Here is a 19,818-nt window from a genome sequence, read left to right as displayed (position 1 = left end):
CTCATCTTCTTATCTCAAAATCCGTCGACCACCACCTCTGTCTCTCACAGTTTGTCACCATTGCCCTCTCTCACCATCTCTCTCGTACTATATTCTTCACTCATCAAAGGTAATGTTTATTAATGTTTAAAGGTTTGTTTTTTTTATTTTTAAAGGTTGTTTTTTTAGATGAAAATTAGTTCCTTTTAATGTTGTTTCAACATTAAAAAGAAAAAACTATTTTTCTAATAATTATTTTAATTTCTTCCAACTTTTGGTACATCTCTGAGAATCCCATGACTGTATATGTGCTATCATACATCCTATGAGATTTTAATGCTTATGCAATGTTCTATTTTGATTGTATACAGACCGCATTGGCTTTTCTTCGAAATCCAAAGTACTGCATCTCTTGTTATTCATATGTAAGTACCGTTTATCTCTAAAGATATATGTGGATGTTGTTGTTATTCTCACTGGTTTAGTTCGGTTTAAGATTTGATTTTAGTGCTTGTTTTGTTTCCTTATTTTAACTTGTATGATTGATGGTTTGCTGATAATTGAAGATGGTACTCTTAGTTTTTTATGAAAATAAGGTTGAACGAAATTTGTTAAGTTTTGATAATGTTACTGCTTTTGAGTGTTGGCCTTAATTGTTTGTTTCATGGATGTTTTTTCACAGAACAATTCTTTTCAGAATGGATCGTGCTATTTATCTTGTATATAATTTGTCATTTGATCAATTATTTTTGAACTTGTGTGATTCTTGTTTATTTGTAGATACGTCATGGAGGGTTTTTTTTCCAAATGATAGAAGTAGTTGGGTCAATTTAGACTACCATGACACCCGTTTTATAAATGGGGTAAAATATTTTATGGACTTTGTGGTAAAAAAAACTACCATAACAAACTCTTAATGCCATGTCCTTGTCATGTGTGTAAAAATGGAGGGAAAGCAAAGACCTATGAACTCGTGAGGTATCACATCTATAAAAACCGATTCGACCTAACATATTAAAATTGGATATTTCATGGTGAAGAAAGACATGATTCGAATGTGGAGTCCCATGGGAACTCTAATCTGCATTAGATGAATCTTTACTTTATAGAAAACTGTGGGGGTCGAGTAACAGTGACTTTGGTGTACGTCCCAGGGGCAAAATTGTAATTTCACTTTTTCTAAAATATTTTTTGTTTTTTGGAAGGGTATTACAGTAATTTCATTTTTAAAATTTGTTTTTAAAGCAGATTTTCAAAACTGGTGGGCCATTATGTTTGCGGAAAGTTAGACAAACAGGGCTATAAGGATAAATTCACTCTTAAATTAGTATTTTTGGTCAATTTGTAGGACCTTCCCTGTTGAGAAAATACAACACAACGTGTTTTTACACGTGCACGAGGCTAGTATAAATAATGCATTTACTACTGTGGTTGAAGAATTTGGTGGTGGATAGTTGGATTCATTTCTTGGAGGTTTTGAAGTTGATAATGGAGAGGCACCGGGCATTGATGATGCTGAATCGACATTGTCAGATAAGAACTTTGAAGAGGCCATGAGTGCTTTGTACCCTGGTTGCAAGAATTTCACTGTCTTAAGGTTTGTCATAAAGCTGTTTAGAATCAAAGTTACACGTGGGTGGTCTAACATAAGTGTTACCGAGTTGCTTCAGTTACTTAAGGCAGCGTTACAGGCGGATAATAAAGTTCTGAAAGACACGTATCGATCTGAAAAATTAGTTAAGGAGTTGGGGTTAACTTATGAGAAGATCGATGCATGCCAAAATGATTGTATTTTATATTAGGGGAAGAAAAATGAATTGTTGTAAGAATGTCCTACTTGTAAGGTGTCGAGATATAAAATTGCAACAATTGAGGAGAGAAAAAACTGTGTAAAACTACCTGCGAAGTAGTTACGGTACTTTCTAATTGGGGATAGGTTGAAGAGAATGTACGGTGTCGGTTGGGTAGCCAAAGCTATGTGTTAGCATTCCACAAATAGATTGGGGGATGGTGAGTTGGGTCACCCAGTTGACTCATCATCTTGGAAACACATTGATAGGACATACCCAAGCTTTTCTTCTGAGCCACGTAATGTTCGATTGGGCCTCGCCACTGATGGGTTCAACCCCTTTGGAATGCAAAGCACATCGTATAGTTCTTGGCCAGTGATGTGTGTCACATATAACCTCCCTCCTTGGCTATGTATGAAACCGTAATTCACTATGCTAGCATTACTCATTCGAGGGACGATGACAACCTGGTAATGATATAAATATTTATTTACAGCCGTTGGTCCATGAATTGCAATCCTTGTGGGATAAAGGAGTGCTAGTCAAAGATGCTAATAGGGGTGATGTCTTCAATATGCGTGCAGTTCTCTTATGAATAATTCACGACTTCCCAGCTTTTGGGAACATCTCTGGATGTAGGACTAAGGGGAGATATGCTTGTCCCCATTGTGGTATAAATACATCTACTATGAGACTTGTTCATGGGAGAAAAAATGTTTACCTTGGTCATAGAAGATTTTTGCCTCAATTAGATCCAAATAGACTTGATGTGAGAGAATCTACTTTCAACAAGGAAGAAAAGCTCAGGTCATAACCCCTGCGTTTGTCTAGGGAGAAGGTTAAAGAGTTAACTCAGAATCTCCAAGTGAAATGGGGAAAGTTAAAGAAAAGGAAACAGGGAGGTGGTGACTGCGAGGATGAGGAAGATGTGGACAGTGATTCTAGTTTTTTTAAGCAGTCAATATTTTCTAAACTTCTTCCATATTGGGAAGAACTCCCCGTTCATCATAACATTGATGTGATGCACACTGAGAAGAATGTATGTGAAATTCTTATTGCTTTGATGTTAGACACGAAAAAAACCAAAGATGATCTCAATGCACGCAAAGACTTGAAACTTTTGGGGATAAAGAAGTATTGGGTGACAGACAATAATTGTAAAAAGCGTGGAGTGTTCTATCTTACACCTGCCGAGAAATATTTGTTTTTTACCACCTTAAGAAACATGCGCGTACCTATTGGTTTTAGTAGCAATTGGAGGATTATTGTCAAGGAGGGGTCCATGGAACTCAAAGGGATGAAGTCTTATGACTATCACATTCTAATGCAACATTTGCTTCCTGTATTGATCTAACACGCATATAAAGATCGGAAGGAGGCCCGGGCTGTTATATTGAGTTTTTGTACTTTTTTCCGTGCTTTATGCTCGAGGAGAATTGATGTTGATTCTTTGGTTATACTTGAGATGGGTATGGCCAGAACCTTATGTGAGCTTGAGAAGATGTGTCCTCCGTCACTTTTTGTCATAATGATGCATCTTCCCATTCATTTAGTCTATGAGGACCGCGTGTTAGGACCAGTATTCTTTGAAAGGTATACTTAGATCAAAAACTTTTCATATGATTATTTGGTTTTATTTCTCGTACTTTCAATTTAAGTTTTGTTATTTAAAGGTTAATGAAGTAGTACAAGGATTATGTTACGAATAAAGCACGCCCAGAAGGTTGCATTGCTGAGCGATACTTGAAGGAGAAGACAATGATATACTGTGGAGGATACGAAGGAGGGGGTGGCCTCCTTTAAAAGCTAGAAGAGTGCACCGAGGGTTTTGAGGTAACAATGCCTCCTGGTTTGCTCGATGAAGTTGATGAAGTAGGTCCTCTTGGTTCAAGTAAACGTTACCTTTCAGAGGGTGTTGAGTGGGAGCAAGCACGTAAGTGGATATTGAAAAGTCATCCAAACTATGAAATGTGAGAGAAGTAAGTCTATTATAGTTTACGTGTATGTATTTTTCAATTACCAAATAGACATTTTTATATTATTTATTGTGCTTTTATTAATGATATTGAATAGAGAGTACAATAACTTCCTCGAGGTCTGCAAGAGAAACACAGGAAGAAAGTCTGGCCAGTTCAAAGAACCTGAAAAAGACGAGTTCATGCCATGGTTAAGGAGACAACTTGATGTTCAAAACCCGAAAGATGACGAGCACGTTTTGCCATAACATATGAGAAGTATGCAATCAATGGTTTTTTATTTGTCACCAAAGATTATGAGTTGACTAGAAGAAACCAAAACAGTAGAGTTTGTACCAAGTGCCCAACTACCTTTCGCTCGAGTGCTAAGAATAAAAATCCTATAGAATCATCTACTGAATACTACAGTGTTCTTAGGAAAATTGTTCAATTGGAGTACCGAAATACTGATTACAAACTAGTGTTATTCAAGTGCGATTGGGTTAAGCTCCCAAAAGGTGCAAAGGTGGATAACGAGTCAAAACTGTTGTTAGTCAATCTATCCAATATGCTTGGTTCATCTCAAATGAATGGTGAGCCATTCATTCTTACTGAGCATGTATCCCAGGTATTTTAGTCTAAAGACCCAGTCAACCTTGATTGGCATGTGGTTATTGAGGTTCCAAGAAAGTTTTACTCTAATCTGGACTCAACAAGAGTAGTGTCAGAAAATATAGTTGTGGATGAATCGTTCGCGAGGCCTATCATTCCAGAACGTATGGAGGATGAGTTGATCTTTAATGAAGAGAATATGGTTGCTGATGTTGAGGTTTATCAACCGAAGAAAAAGACCTAGAAAGAAATGAGATGTTATTTTATTATATGAAGTCTTTTGTTCCGACAATTACATATTTAAACCTGTTTTGCTGCTTTTTCTGAATTCATATTTAAATTAGTGGTTCACGTTTTTAAATTAGTGTTTCACATTTTGACTAATTTCTAAATTTATTTTTTGTTATTTGTGCATTGATCCTTATTGTATTGATCATTAACTTAACTGTATATGCAAGTGCTTGTTTAATTTGCAGAGTTTAGTTGTTGCTTTGTACTATGGCTAGTAGCACATCCCCAGATTCAGCTCACCCACTAGAGGACTCCCCCAACGCTAACACTAGTAATTAGTTAATAATTCATGATTATCTGATTAAGTTAATTATTTCCATTTCATCCTTGTATAACATCATCAGTTTTTGCATTATCAGGTGGGTTTGTTACTTCACGACCGCGCTCAGATAACATTAGAGGTCCTACTTTACCTATATCTGATCATTTGGAAGAGGGGCAGAGAATTGAACTTTGGCTTAATATCTATAACCAGCCTGATTTTCCTGAAGAAGGTGTCAGCAGGCTATCTAGTGAAGCTGCTCGCCTTGTGGACCGTGAGATCACATGTTTCTATAAGGATTGGCCAACTATGATGAAACTTAGTAAAGGAACTCACTATAACAGAATCATTAAAAGCTTGAACAACACTTTTGTATTTCTTAATGGTGATGAAGACAAGGGGGTAGATTGTAAGTATGTTCGGGATAAAGTCATGGCTGCATGGAGGAGCCACAAGGGTGAACTTAAAAAGAAATATGTTGATGGTAAGGATCCAGAAATTGTGGAAATGAAGGCACTAGATGGAATCCCTCTAGTGGATTGGAAAGATTTTGTGAATCATTGTCATTCAGATGAATTTAAGGTACTGTCTTAGACATTCTAACAATATACTATACGATATGCCCTGTCCTTACTAGCTTATAAGATGCAAAGCAAACTGTAATTTAATTTGTGTATGTTATGTAGGCATTAAGTGTGAGAAATATTCAGAACCGTGCAATGCAAATTGAACCAAACTGTGGGGAGAGGACACCAGCACAAGTTTATCGCCGTAAAATTGAAAAGGAACAAGGTGTGTCGGTGGAAGAAGTTGATTAGGGTGATATGTACGTAGAAATGCACACACTTAAAAAAACTGGTACACCCTAACGACATAGTTGATAGGGTTATATACTAAAAGTATTAGTTTTGAATTAACTCTAATTCTTTATATTTTGAATGAGAATCATATGGGCAAATGTTATACATATTATATATGTTACTAGTTATATTCATGTGTCTAATACTTTATGTTGTAGATGATATGGTGTGAACACATAGAATATCATATCATCAGTACCTTATAAAGGATAAGTAATCGTTCACAACCTAGATGGATTTGGACAAACCATTAGTACGGTTGTAGTATAATCTGGTATTAGTCTATCTTGACTATAGGATTACACTAGTACACTTTGTGTGTATTGAACAGGACCAAGTGAGGTTGTTTCTCCTTATACTGACTATATAAGAGAACAAACGCCTGTGTTATTATGGATGCTTGTCCTCCTAATCCGGATATAATAACGGGCACTTACGTGTATTGAACATTACTTTAAATCATCAATGAGTGAGATTCATTGGTGAATCAACAAACTCGATGGATTGGGTAATGACATTGTATGTAAGGTGTGCTGTTGATTATAAAAGGAATCTGTGTCCTGCAAGAAGTCGGGTTGATGATGTCCCATTTGAGGAGCTCAAAAAGATTGTCATGTAAACCCTGCAGGTGGATTTATTCCGACATGACAATGAGGTTGAGTAGTACTACTCAAGGACATAAGAAGTTGATTAATGTAGTTGTCAGTAACTTAACTTAATCAACGGACATTCGATATCTTAAACACGGGGAGATCAACGAGCATAAAATATGGAGCCCATAAACGCTGACATGTAATTTGGGATTAGGGCGGTAGTGCAACAATGGCCTTTAGTGGAATAAGCCATTTGTTGATGGACTTGGACAGTGTGTTCGGGGCGAACATGGGAAGCCCAAGCCCATCAGGAAGCCCAACCCTAATTTCTCCTCATGGTCCCTGTTGTAGCCTATAAATAGAATACTCTTTCTCTCTGGCCAAAATTCACTATTCATTATTCTAAAAAAGAGGTAAGAAAAGTAGATCTGAATTCATTTATGATCTTGAGAGAAAGAAGGGGATTGGTAGATCATTGTCCACACAACGACCAATCTATTCTAAAGGAATACAACAGAAGATCAAGGGGTTGATTGTTGATTCGGATTCACAAAGCTTGGATTCTCAGAGTTATCAAAACCAGATCTAAAAGGTATGTTTTCCAATCACAAATCGTGGACACCTATTAATTCCATTGCGCGTGGTGTTCACGGTTTGTAAAAATATTTGCATTCTGAATAACGGTTCCTATAAGAGTTTGGCAGTAAGTCTTTATTTTATATGTTTTTTTCTTGGATTCTTAGTCAATGCATCACTTATATATATATATACTATTTAAAAGTGTATGCTTAGTCAGTGATACATCTGTGTTATCTATATGATTTTAGATTTTTTTTATGTTTTCCATTGAATAGGATAAGATTTCTCAACGTTCCCCTTTGAACTCTAACACAACCTCCAACTTTGACTTTGAAGCATGCGACAATGATGTTGTGACAGCGGTATGAATTTATACTTTCCTCAATTTTTTTTGGGCTTTTTAGACTTTGGTCCTACGCATAGTTGGTTTATTAGACTTTGGTCCAGAAAAACATGAATATTAGACTTTAGTCCTAGTTATGTTTGTTTACCGTTAGTCAACGTGGTCAATCTGCCTACATACGATTGAGTTGACTAACGGTGAACAAACAGAACTAGGACTAAATTCTAATATTCAAGCTTTTTTGGACCAAAGTCTAATAAACCAACTATGCGTAGGACCAAAGTCTAAAAAACCATTTTCTTTTATTCCTCGAATTAAAATCTCCAAGTACACAGGTTGTTGGTAAAGACTCAAGGGGTGTATGCGGGTCATGGGTTCTGGTATCTCTAAGTCCTCATTTAAGCATTTGGCTCCTTATAGGAAGAGATATCAGAAACAAATTAAGGTCACTGTGGAGTTAAAAAATCAGTTTGAAAAGAAAATTGATGAGCTGAAGGACTCATTTGATGGAAAAGTAAATCAAATTAATGAAACGGTGTAGAATCTTGTCTGCCAGATGCCACCCAAATGTAATTCCCCTGTTGGGCCCTCTTCTTCTGGATCACATGATATATTCTCTCAAGTACGAATACATATGACTTTACTTTATTCTCATAGTAATAGTAAAATTTAATGGTTTGTGTATTTGAACTTTTAACTAATGTTATTTTATTTTATTTTTTATCTATTTTTTAAGGGACCGGATTACATGAATGCTGAAGTCAATGTGAGAGCCTTTTGGCCCTTGAGAAAGGTTGCATCTGGGAGGGTGAAACAAGTTGATCCATCATTTAAGATTGGAGATAGAACTTTGGAGGATGGAAAATTCTTGGTTTAGATTGAGGTGATTACTGTAGGTTCTTGCGAATTGCCTGAGCCCTATAATCACCTTCGTACCCTTGGTCAAGTTGGGCAAGGACATGTTATTTGGCTTAAGGAATTTCTGTAGTTTCTCCCCCCTCGTTGTTAAAGGCCATTTCCCCTCTTTTAGTAGACACATAGTGTCATTTTCATCTTAGACTTGGAAGTATTTTATTTTGTATTAGTCAAGTCAAGATTTTGGACATGTTACTTTACTTTCTGGATACGTTGTTTTGTAATGGATACTTCCGATGTGTTATTTTGGTTGTGTTATATGTTAGATGAACTTGTTTTATAGATTTTTTGGTTGTGCTATATATGTGGTACTTGCAATTGTGTGGTTGTTTGTTTACTTTTTCAGGTGGCAGGATTCGCTTTTTAGCTCCGCCAACGAAAACTAGATATTTGTGTTGCTGGTCCCAAGCCCAGATAAAGGAGGAGGGAAAAGGCAGAACTGATTGGTTTTTGTAGGTTATAAAGTGAAAGCAACCTCACCTATCCCTTGAAGCACAAGAATATGCAGATTTAGTTCCCAAGTTGAATAAGATAGTGTCTGTAATTCAAGTGTTTGGTAAGTTATTGCGTATAGCCGTGTTACTTTGATAATTATCCATTTTTTTTCTTCCAACGAACACTGAATCTCTTGATAGTTTCTTGAAGGTGAGAATTTTTTGTAGCCTGAGAGGTTTGAGTTTTCTAGAGGTTCTTATTGGAATCCAGAAAATTCCAACTAGAAATTCCAACCAGTCCGTGATGTGGAGATGGGAATTTTCTACAGACCAGTCACTGTAAGTACATCTACATTGATAGTACATTAGTGCCTGCTTACATCATTGACAATAATTTTTTCTCATTCAACCTCTTTTGTTCGCTTACGTCATGGTTATTATGCAAGGAGGCTATGGGAGGAGCGGTAAAAACATCACAATCAAAATAAGCAACATGTGGATATGGAATCAGTACCAAGTCTGCAGAAGGAATTAGTACCAAGTATGTAGAAGATGACTGCAGAAAGCTGTGGTAGAATTATAGGCGAGAAACCTTTGGAGAGAAGTTACAAAGATTCCAGCCCATTCATTTCTTCTGCAAATGCCGTTAAATTTTAGTTTAATCTTTCAGATACATTTACAAAACAGGCATCACTTGTGAGTGGCGCATCTCTTCTGTATGTTTTTCCTTTGAAATTTACCTTAAAGTAGTAACTTTGTGGGAAGGTTCCACTGTCTTCTCGGATGCAATCACCATATTTTTTAGAAGTGACTATCTATTACCCTTCCCCACCCCTCACTGAACTTCCTTATTCCATACCAATTTAACTCTTTCATGAGGATGAAAATTTCAACTCTGTTGTTGTGCACTACTTGCAGATGGAATCTGTCCAAAGGCATTGTTTTGTTATGAGCCCCAAAGAATTTCTTAAAGCCACAAATGAGGGAGATGATGTCTTTCTCTGTGAGTATGAATATGATGTCCATTGGCACAGTTTCAAGCGTCTCGCTGAGATTGATAATGGAGATGAGGTATGTCCCAGAAACCAGAAAGTAGCATTTTGTCAGATTAAGTGGAAAGTTAATTATGCAAATCTGGTATATAACTGGTGTATACTTTTATATTGAGGATTCTTGTTTTAATTTTTTTAATTTTTTTCATTTTTCTTGCATATTTTGTCTAGTGCATGCATTTTTCTAATCAAATTCTAGAACTATACAAAAAGATAAAATGTATAGGAAATTTTTCTCTAGGAATTACATTGTGAAACTTAATTGTACTTGTATCTTATTGTGTGCTAGGATGATAGATGATCTGACAATGATGAAGAATGGAATTCCTATAAGGATTCAGGCTCTGATACGAACAAAGACTTGGACTTAGAGAAAGAAGACCTGAAGGGATCATTTATTGGGCGACTGCCTACTCATCAATTGGCTGCAGTGCATTCACTTATCTCTTTTATTGTATTCTTGTGTCCTTAATTTGATGGGTACCAAAATGTTAATGCTTATCACGTTGTCTTTGCATGCAGAACTCACGGAAAGGGCAAATCTATGGACTTCAAAAAATAGGGACAAAAAAGATATCAGAGCATGTGAGATTTCGCAAGTAATCTATACTGGAAAAAGCACAAGCAACATTGTTGTTGGCTACTCTACCTAAACATCTGCCTTGCAGAAATAAGTATGTAGCTGGTGTTAGATAATGTAGGTTGCTATTTTGTGCTTTTAGATTTCATAACGAGTTTGTTTGTATATGCCAGAGAAATGGATGATATAACCGCATTTGTCAAAGGCGCATCTGTGATGATCAATGCCTAGGCAATCGCCTTTATATCCATGGTGTTCCCGAACTGCAAGGTAGGTTCAAGACCATTTTCTCTGTGTTTTATTCTTTAAGTGGCTGGGAGATTAATTATTGTTTTAGTCTATCAAGCTTGTGATCACGAGTATTTACTTTCTTTTCGGTTTCCCTCATGGAGTGAAAACCATAGTTGTGCAATCCGTGACCATAATCTGAAGGTGTGATAATTTGCATTCTATCTGCTTTCTATTGCAGACCATGACTGTCCTTTCAATGATGAGGAATCTAAGATCTGAAGTTGATGCAGGAAGTATTAAACCATATTGGTTCGTTGAAATTAATGGTCTAAGATTGCCATCTCCTAAGAATATTTACAAGGTAATGGAATTACGAGTGTAATATGACTTTTGCTGTTTTTTGTATTGTTGTCTTCATTTTTAGTAATGGCTTGGTTTCACAGGTTACATATGAATCACTAAGTGGACATAGAGTTGGTTGGAAAAAGGCTTTCCAGTTACTAAATGAGAGGTTTTCAGATGATACTAGAGTTGGCAAAGAGGATAACCAGCCTTGTGTTTTACTCATTGATGAACTTGATCTCCTTGTGACCAGGAACCAATCGGTAACTTTTACTCTGCATTTCGGTATTCTTTTTTGTTGTCACCATCATAGGACTTCCAATTCTTAACCATCTCTGTGACTGCAGGTCTTATACAACATTCTTGTTTGGCCTACAAAGCCAAATTCCAAGTTAGTTGTAATAGGTACCATTTATTCTCATTGTACTTGCTTTGATCCCTTGTTATGCGGCCACTAAGCCACTCTAGTTTCTTTTAAATCAACTGCGGATACTTTATTTTTGCAGGGATTGCAAATACCATGGACCTTCCAGAGAAGTTGCTTCCTCGTATTTCGAGTCGAATGGGGATACAAAGGCTGTCTTTTGGCCTTTCCATCTATCAACAGCTTCAAGAAATCATATCAAGTCATCTTAAAGGCATTGACGCAGTTGCAAAACAAACTGTAGAGTTTGCTTCGAGAAAGGTGAGTCCATTCATTTTGTTGGCTTTGTTATTTACCGTAAAATCAACTTTCTCAATTTATGATTCGTTGTAAATGTATACATGACCATAATGAGTTGCAAAGTTGTAATAAATTGTCCATCCATTTCAATATCTCGCAATGGCACTTCAGGTGGCAGCTATTTCAAGAGATGCACGTCGTGCCCTGGAAATATGTAGGCATGCAACGGAACTTGCAAACTACCGAATAAAGAAATTCCCATCCATCCAAGAATTTGCATCCGCAGGTATAATCAGTTTCTCACCTGCAACCCGAAATTGGTTTATCATTAGCTAGAACTGTAAGTAGTTGGGAGATGAAGTTGTACAATATTACTTTAAATTAAGCTACTCATATGGTTAATTGCTTCCATTCTACCTTATGCAGTTCCTAGTCATATTTGATTTTGGACCTCTACAACTTGGCTTGCTTGTCAAACTTTAGCCAAGCCTGGATCAGTTCCTCATCCACTTAAGAAATTGGATATTTTTCTTTATAACAAAGACATGGGTACAGTACACACATATCACTGTTTGACAGAGATGAGGTGTATATCAAACTTATGAGATGCCAATTATGGCCCATGTTTCTGTATGTAGAAGACTAAAGGCATACTTTTGGTGGATTCTCTAGTCTTTACATCAGATTTTGTCAAAGCAACCAAAAGTGAAGATATTGTTCCTGCGAGTGGAAATTCCATGTTTGTATCTAAACCAGAAACTCAAGTGACTGCTGATGAAGTATTGAACATTGAAACTGAAATTGAGATAAACAGTACTAATGTCCCAGAACATTGGTTAAGGAGGACAAGGAGTTTTTAGAGAAGAAAAAGAAGTTGCACAATCTTGAGCAGCAACTTAGCAATGCCTTTAAGTAGGTAGTTTGTCTAATCTTTACTGTTTATCCTTGTTATACATTCCTCCATTTCTGTCTTTTCAATCATGTAGCTGAATCTCGTCCAAACTCAGCTATATATTGGAGGGAAAATGGAGAGATAGGGTTGGCACTTATAAACTTCCTTTCAAACAGTAATTATGGTTTCATTTACAATTCTAACTTGCTTTCTACGCTTTTAGATTTTGTGTGTCTTCTGTAGAATGAGGCAAATTTGCAAGATAAGTGATTGACATTATTTTGGTCATGCAGAGTAAAGGGGATTAACTATAAGGTTATTCTGCAAAATGAAAATCAGCTAGAGATTTCCTTCACAAGAACATGGAATTTCTCCTAGAAAGGCACCCATGTTCCCTTGATTATTGACACAAGGTACACTTCAATACTGCTTCGCATATTAGCTAGAGTTTGACATATCATTTTTGTTTGTTGTTGAATCTAGAAGTCGATAGCTCATTCAATAGCCATCTGATAAAGATAAAAATCTGTTGTTGAAGAACTCATGAATGTCTCCGAGGAGGATGATTTACATCTTTGACCAATTCTACCTTTGTATTCAAATCTGCTTCTCTAGGACATACATTTCCACATGGGGGAAAGCTCCCTACCCCCCACCTAAAAAAAACAACACCGACAGGGACCTCTTGCACTGAGGGCTAGCTCTTTTTTCCCTAGCCCTCTCAGACATACTTTATTACTATTGTACATGTTTAATCTTCCAATTTGGATGCAAAACTGATTAATTGATTTGTTTCAATATTAAAAGGGATCAAAGTTGAGTGCGTCAAGTATTGCTTATAATTTCTACCTTTTCATAGGTAAGAAATTTCTTGATTTGCTTCTCTCCTTGCCATTTTCTGGAGTTGGAAAGCATCCTTTAGTTATTTAGTGATTCTGCAGGCACATCAACTAAGGCATTCTTTAAGGGTGTAGAGACATGGAAAAAAGAAACTATTTTAAAGAAGGTAATTCGAACCTTCATTCATCTGTTGTGGAGTTCTAATCCATTTTAAACCAATTCTTTCCTATCCTTGAATTAGTCGTTTCTTCCTTGATTTTAGGAAGCTGCTAAACGATTAGAGTCAAATGGTACATCGGTATGCTTTCTTTGAAGTATCAGATAGCATCAAGATTTCATACTATCACTTCATTTGTTGTACTTCAACTTGATAGTTACCATCCCTTCCTGTTTAATAAGGTAACGAAGAAGTAGAATACAAGGCCTTACCTGGTGGACCAAGCAACGGTACTCACAAGGAGACAAATACTAATGGAGATCAAGAGGTCAGTATATGCTACTACTGTGTCACTCTGTTTAAGCAGCCTAGTATTTACATAAAAGAGGAAATAGAGTTAAGGTTAGTAACGAACTTATACTTTTAGAAATTTTCTAATCGGCCTTATGGCGAACTTCCTTATATTTATGGTTGTGTATATGTGTTTTGTCTTATTTGGTTAATCTCTTTACTGTCAGGTAATTGAGATATGTCTTATTTCCCTGATTACCTCGGTTATTTCCTTTGGGTTGCCACTTCTTAGGAAATGTAGTCCTTGCCCGAAAGCAGACGCTAATTCTGATATAGAGTGCCTGCGTCCTCCAGGAATGTATGGGAATTATGTCAATTTCAACAGATCGATCATATAGTGTAACCATTCAATCGTAACCAATATGATCATGACATACAATAAGATGGTCTCTGCATAATTTGGATAGTACAATTAGTGATTTTTATTTACACAAATATAACTTTCTGCAGGTGGACGACAAGTACCAAAATTCCTCCAATATTGAAGTTTAGGAGGGCCTTAGAAGTAGCAACTCACCTCTCATGCTGGTCCAACCACTCTCTCGGTAAGAATCTCCATCATCTCATCTTTTTACGTACATTAGTAGAACATGTGGCATTTTTTCTCTGGAGTTTCTGTAGATAGCTTATAGAAATTAGAAATATATGTTACGCACTTACACATGATGAATGCGACTTGATTGGATACAATTAGGTAATGTAGAGCAGCCCAAGTTCAATGAGTTATGCAGAGTAGATGTCAAGCCCAAGTTAGTGGAAACCACTGTCCATTGATTAATTTAATTTCCTTTAGATGGTATTTTTTAGAGCAAGTAAAAACAAAGTAAGATGCTAATTTAAGTTTTAATTGTAGCACATAGAAATGCTCTTGCTATGTGCTACGACTTTTTTCCATTTAGCTAGGTTCCTACTTTTAGACTTATGGGATTTTGACTTTAATATTATTTCCTTGTGATTCATTTGTATGTAGGCATTTGTATGTAGGTGGATGCTCATGAAACGGTTATTAAGGCTAGTGTTCTATGAAGCTAGGACTTCAAATCATTTTCGAAAGTATTCAAGTGCAAGGGAATGATAAAACGTAACGGAGAAACATGCTCGAGGTGAACTAAGGCATTATTACTTGTATAGGGTGATGAAATATATTGAAAAATATTTCGAAATTCATATTATATTGAGTTTTTAGTAATAAATGCTACATACTTTTTTTTTTACATGTATGAATATTCATCTCTTTATCTATTTTTCGGCAAAGGAATTTTGATTGGGAATGTGGCTTCTTTGTAATATTGTTATTAATATAGATGGATTATTAGTTGGATTAAAAGGCAAAGGTGGGTATATATATATATATATATATATATATATATATATATATATATATATATATATATATATATATATTTATTTTTATTTTTTTTTTTTTTTTTTTTAATTCTAAAACGTTTTAGCCACGGCCAATGTCCGTAGATAACGCAAAAAGATGTGTGTGGCAGAGGTACTTTTACCACGGATTATGCCACAACTTTTGTTCCTCACAAAAATAATTGCAACGGATTATGCAACGGTCATTATCTATGGCACTTGCCACGGTCGAGAGCTATGGCAGTTGCTACGGCTATTCCCACGCTCATTATCTATGGCACTTGCGACGGCGTTTGCCACGGTCATTCGCAGTGGCAAGTTCCTACAACTTGAGCTGTTGCGTGGACCGTTGCATTTGCCCACGGTCATTCGTTGTAGCTAACCTTTTCCCGACAGATCAAAACCTCATGGACTTGCAATAGACGATAGCCGTGGCTAAAGCCCTTTACCCACGGTTTTGGTCCATGGATAAAAGTCAGCTTTCTTATAGTGCTTCCACCCTTTCTAGTCCTTTTAGCACTCCCAATAGCTCTTGGTACAGCATTGATAATCTTTTTGAGCTTCCACTAAAGGCCAGCAGAACATCCCCATTGCGATCTCTCAAAACTTCACCATGACTAGCTCGACCAGCCTACACCGACCCATCTGTGTTTAGAATGGGTATATCTTCCTCTGACTTGCTCCACTTAACCCATTTTTAAAACCAATAAAAAAAATAAAATTAGCCTACCTATCTAGATAAGTTAGAGAAATAGGATGAGTAAAGAAAATAAAGAGAAAGACCGTGGAAAACCAAAAATTAGTTAGTTACTTCAGAAAAGAAAAAAAGAAAAGAAGTTTCCATCTAAAGAAAAGAAAAGAAAAATAAAAATGAAAATAGAAATAAAATAAAAACTCCAAAAATAGAATAAAATGAGTCAGAAAGCCAAAATAAAAAGGCTAAGGATGGAAACAAAGTGTAGAAGCAAATTAAGAACGAGGTTTTCTCTAGTTACATAATATGAAGACCCTATTTTCTAAGATTTGTCTTTTTGAATATCCATTTCCTTCATTCTTTAACCAATACCTATGCCCCGTATCACCTAATAAAGACCTCTCGCTCAATTAGGAATAGGTTGGTGTGATAGTAAGTGGTAGATGTGTTTGATCGACCTCGACTTCCTTAGATTGTCATTGAGATTGTGAGGAAATGTGTGCCCACTCCACACTGGAGTTAGCAAATTTCAGTGAAAAAATCAGAGTGTTATGTGTTTTGACACATTCCTTGTGAGAACTACTTAGGTACGCTACCCAAAAGTTTCATAAACGGACCTGCCATTGCATTTCATATCATAGTTCATTGTATAGTTGTTTATCTTAAGATAATTTGATTATTATGCATGAAGTTTTAGAATGATCATCCTTGTTTAAATACTAGTGAGATGTATAAATTCTGAGATAAAATTAGGGAGCAGTTACTTTTATTTCTTAGTTGTTGTAGTATAAATGATGTTTGTGAGTACCTTCTCTAGAAAACTCTCACGAGCCTATAACTCATCCATTCAGGAATTCCTAATGGTTTAAGGCCTTATTGCATATGATCAGTGCAATCACACTCAGCGAAACGAGACTAGTTAAAAATACAATTTTGGCCACTTATTTTAATTTCACATATTTTCTTGAGGACAAGCAAAATGCTGTTTGGGGGTGGTTTGATAAGAGCCCAAAACTGTAGTTTAAACCCTTTAATAGTATTTCTATTTAGCCAATTATGTTATTAATAATATAGGTTTATCACTAATTATGTGCTTTTGAGTATTTCAGGCTTCGGAATTAAATAAATATCAGTTCGTTACTAATTAGGTGCTAAAAGGAGCTAAAGTGATAAAAGTGATTGCTAGGGAAGTTCCATGAAGAAAGCACAGGTTTCATGGAGAAAAAGTTGTTAAAAAGCCCAAGTCAAAAGTGTCAAGTGAAAGTCAAATCGAATTAGAGAGCTGAAAAAAAGTCAACAAAATGAACTTCAAAAGGCCATGTCTTTGGATTCAGGCCTCGGATTTGGGCCCATTTTTATCAAAATGACCGGCTCAGAAAGCCCTTTCCAATGGTCTAGGCCTTGATGCGATCAGAGTAGTATATGTCAGTGAAAATACACACTACAGTAACACGACCAGAATTAGAAGTCTTGGATTCAACCAATTGGGTTATAGACTTGATTTATGGGTCCATAACCTAGCCTAAAAACCCACGCACAATTTTGTATCATGAGATAAGAGAATAAAAACCCTAAACCCTGATATTTGATTCCTCCCCCATTAGTTTAGAGTAATTAGGGTTTAATGTTCTTTCCTCTAACTCCATTACACCATTAGTTTCATTAATATAAGTTTAGTTTAATTTAATTATGTTTTCTTATTATTGTTTATTTTTAATAAACCCAATGAAACTAGGCTAAAACTCCATTAGAGGAGTTTTATGAAGTCTATGTGGGGGTTATGATTGTTTTTCTATAGTTTTTTTATTATCTTATTTGCTTCAAGTTCAAGTTTTATAGTTGTCTAAGGGTAGAGATTATAGAAGTTGAACTAGAGAAAAGAAACTACACAGAGATTTATGGAGTAGAATTTCTCTTATGCTAATCATATCTTAGTACAGAGATTGCTAGGATTGGTTAGGGATCAATAAAAATTATGACTTTTGTTGCTTTACCTTATGTATATTAATAAAGGTTAAGAGTAAAACATGAGAAACTAGTTAAAATAATCATAACTTCACATAGATGGATTAATCCTTCCTCTATGTTCTTCCTATTCATTAAATTCACCTTTTAATTGCTTAGTTTAAATTAGTTTAATTTATAATTAGTTTATTTCATTGTTAGTTTAATTAATTTATAATTAGTTTTAGTTTAAATAAATCACAACACTACTCGCATTGTTCTTACCTTGATTTCTAGTAGAATTCTAAGCTCTTAACGATTAAGAGTGGAACGAATCCTGTCTCTATATTGCATAATGAATTGAGGGTAGTAATAATATTGATAAGGTAGTTGATCATTAGTTATTTGTGTTCTTCTATAGATAATTAAGTATCAATTTTAACCATTATCAACAACACATTTTTGCCTACTTATCGTTTTAATGTCTCTTCTTTGCTTAAGGACAAGCAAAGTGCTGTTTGGGGGTGGTGTGATAAGCATCCAAAACTGTAATACTAAACCCCGAGAGACATAGCATTTTAGTTATTTATGTGTTTAACAATCATGAAATAATTATATTTTCGTACTTTTGTAAGTTTTCGCAGTTAACGTGAGTATGATGATAAAATATGCATTAAAGTACAGTAATACTGTGCATACTCAAAGTCTTCCCACTCAGCCCCAGTGAAGCCCAACAGAGCCTGACTAGAGTCGAAGATTCCAAAGGGACAAAACCAGTGCAGAACGGGTTCACGTGTAAAGAAGCAGCAAACTTCCGAAGCTCACATCTTTCAAACCTGGACGCCGATTTTGGCAAGTGAACTGCCAAAACAACTAGGGCGACGAGCTCTACGCAAAGATAGGAAGTTGTAAAAACATCAAAATCTGAGCCGCCACTGGACACAACACGTGGACCCACTCTGTGGGCCCACAAGAAATGTTGAGTCATCATGCATAGACAAGTGGCAAGACACTTGTGTGCCACCTTGCAAATAAAGAAAAGACAAAACAAGAAATTAATACATGATTTGATGTTTGGAAAGAAGAAAAGACAAAACAAGAAAATATAAACTTTGTTAATACAAAGTTTGAATTTTTAGAAATAGGAAAGGACAAAACTTATAAATGGAAGGCTTCTCGTGAGATTCAAAGTGGGGGTATATAGTTTGATGTTGGAGAAAGAGGGGGGGACTTCATTCTTGCATATTTTCATTTTGTTGTTACATTTTCATACAGTAGCTTTTTTTCCTTTCAAGCTTTTGTATTTGGTACCGTAAGTATTTACTTAAATAAAATCTATTTTTCTTCAAGTTAAATTATTGCTTTTCATTCATTTCTTTTTACTTATTCATTGCATACAGCAAGACCAATTAATCTATCCTAGGACCATGAGCTAAAGTCCTCCCGAGGGGAGAGTTAATGAATATAAAGAAGGAATTAGGGAGATTTGATATCCACCTTAATTAATCCCTAACATGTTAGTATAGATTTTTATTACAACCCTACTCTTTATGTTTTCACACAAGGTTCAACATAAATGATAGGTCTTTTTATCCCTAATTATTCATGGCATCTTTAACCAACTAATAATTAGCATGAGAAAAATTTTAAACCTAATATCATGGTGAATGAACTATTCTCTAGAATTAAAACTCTTAAAAACAATAATTTTATACTAACACATTAAGTCTTCATCAAACCTTCAATTAAACCCCTCTAATAGAGGTTTCTCTATGAATCATGGAACTATCATGGAATAAATAATAGAAAGAAGACATAATAGGAAGAGAAACAATTGAATAATAATCTTGAAGGTATTTTAATAGTGGCTAGGTTCACAAAACATAAACTTAGGTTTAGACTAAATTAAATAACTAATGGGAGAGAGAGAGAGAGAGAGAGCTAATTAAAATTAGACTAATGAGGGTTAAAGTTATTTTGCCTTAGTCCTTTTGATATAGGAGAGGGCTAGGTTTACAATTTCATGCATGGGCTTTGGAGCTATGTTTTGGCCCACTAAATCAAACCCAAAACCTAATTACGTAAGTTTAAAA

General features: G+C 35.6%; 1 protein-coding gene, 1 long non-coding RNA gene and 1 other non-coding gene across 3 annotated transcripts; all 3 read left to right on the top strand.

Moving 5' to 3' along the window:
* Positions 1 to 9,083: 9,083 nt before the first annotated feature.
* LOC147524232 (uncharacterized) lies at positions 9,084 to 10,281 on the top strand. Its single transcript, XR_015196910.1, has 3 exons — positions 9,084 to 9,309; positions 9,532 to 9,684; positions 9,955 to 10,281. It is a non-coding gene; the product is annotated as an uncharacterized LOC147524232 (long non-coding RNA).
* On the top strand, positions 9,592 to 9,669 carry LOC147524233 (small nucleolar RNA snoR28). Its single transcript, XR_015206316.1, has one exon. It is a non-coding gene; the product is annotated as a small nucleolar RNA snoR28 (small nucleolar RNA).
* Positions 10,282 to 10,494: 213 nt separating the features above from the next.
* On the top strand, positions 10,495 to 12,475 carry LOC147524231 (origin of replication complex subunit 1A-like). The gene is made up of 7 exons (XM_086574000.1): positions 10,495 to 10,515; positions 10,715 to 10,837; positions 10,920 to 11,081; positions 11,166 to 11,223; positions 11,325 to 11,503; positions 11,654 to 11,768; positions 11,909 to 12,475. Exons 1-7 carry the CDS (start codon positions 10,495 to 10,497, stop codon positions 11,923 to 11,925), a joined length of 675 nt encoding a protein of 224 aa, XP_086430126.1. The 3' UTR covers positions 11,926 to 12,475.
* The last annotated feature ends 7,343 nt before the right edge of the window (positions 12,476 to 19,818 follow it).

Source organism: Coptis chinensis, chromosome 1 (assembly GCF_015680905.1).
Source record: "Coptis chinensis isolate HL-2020 chromosome 1, ASM1568090v1, whole genome shotgun sequence".
Classification (NCBI taxonomy): Eukaryota; Viridiplantae; Streptophyta; class Magnoliopsida; order Ranunculales; family Ranunculaceae; genus Coptis; species Coptis chinensis.
Note: the sequence above shows the minus strand (reverse complement) of the source record. Positions and strands in the feature narration are given on the sequence as shown.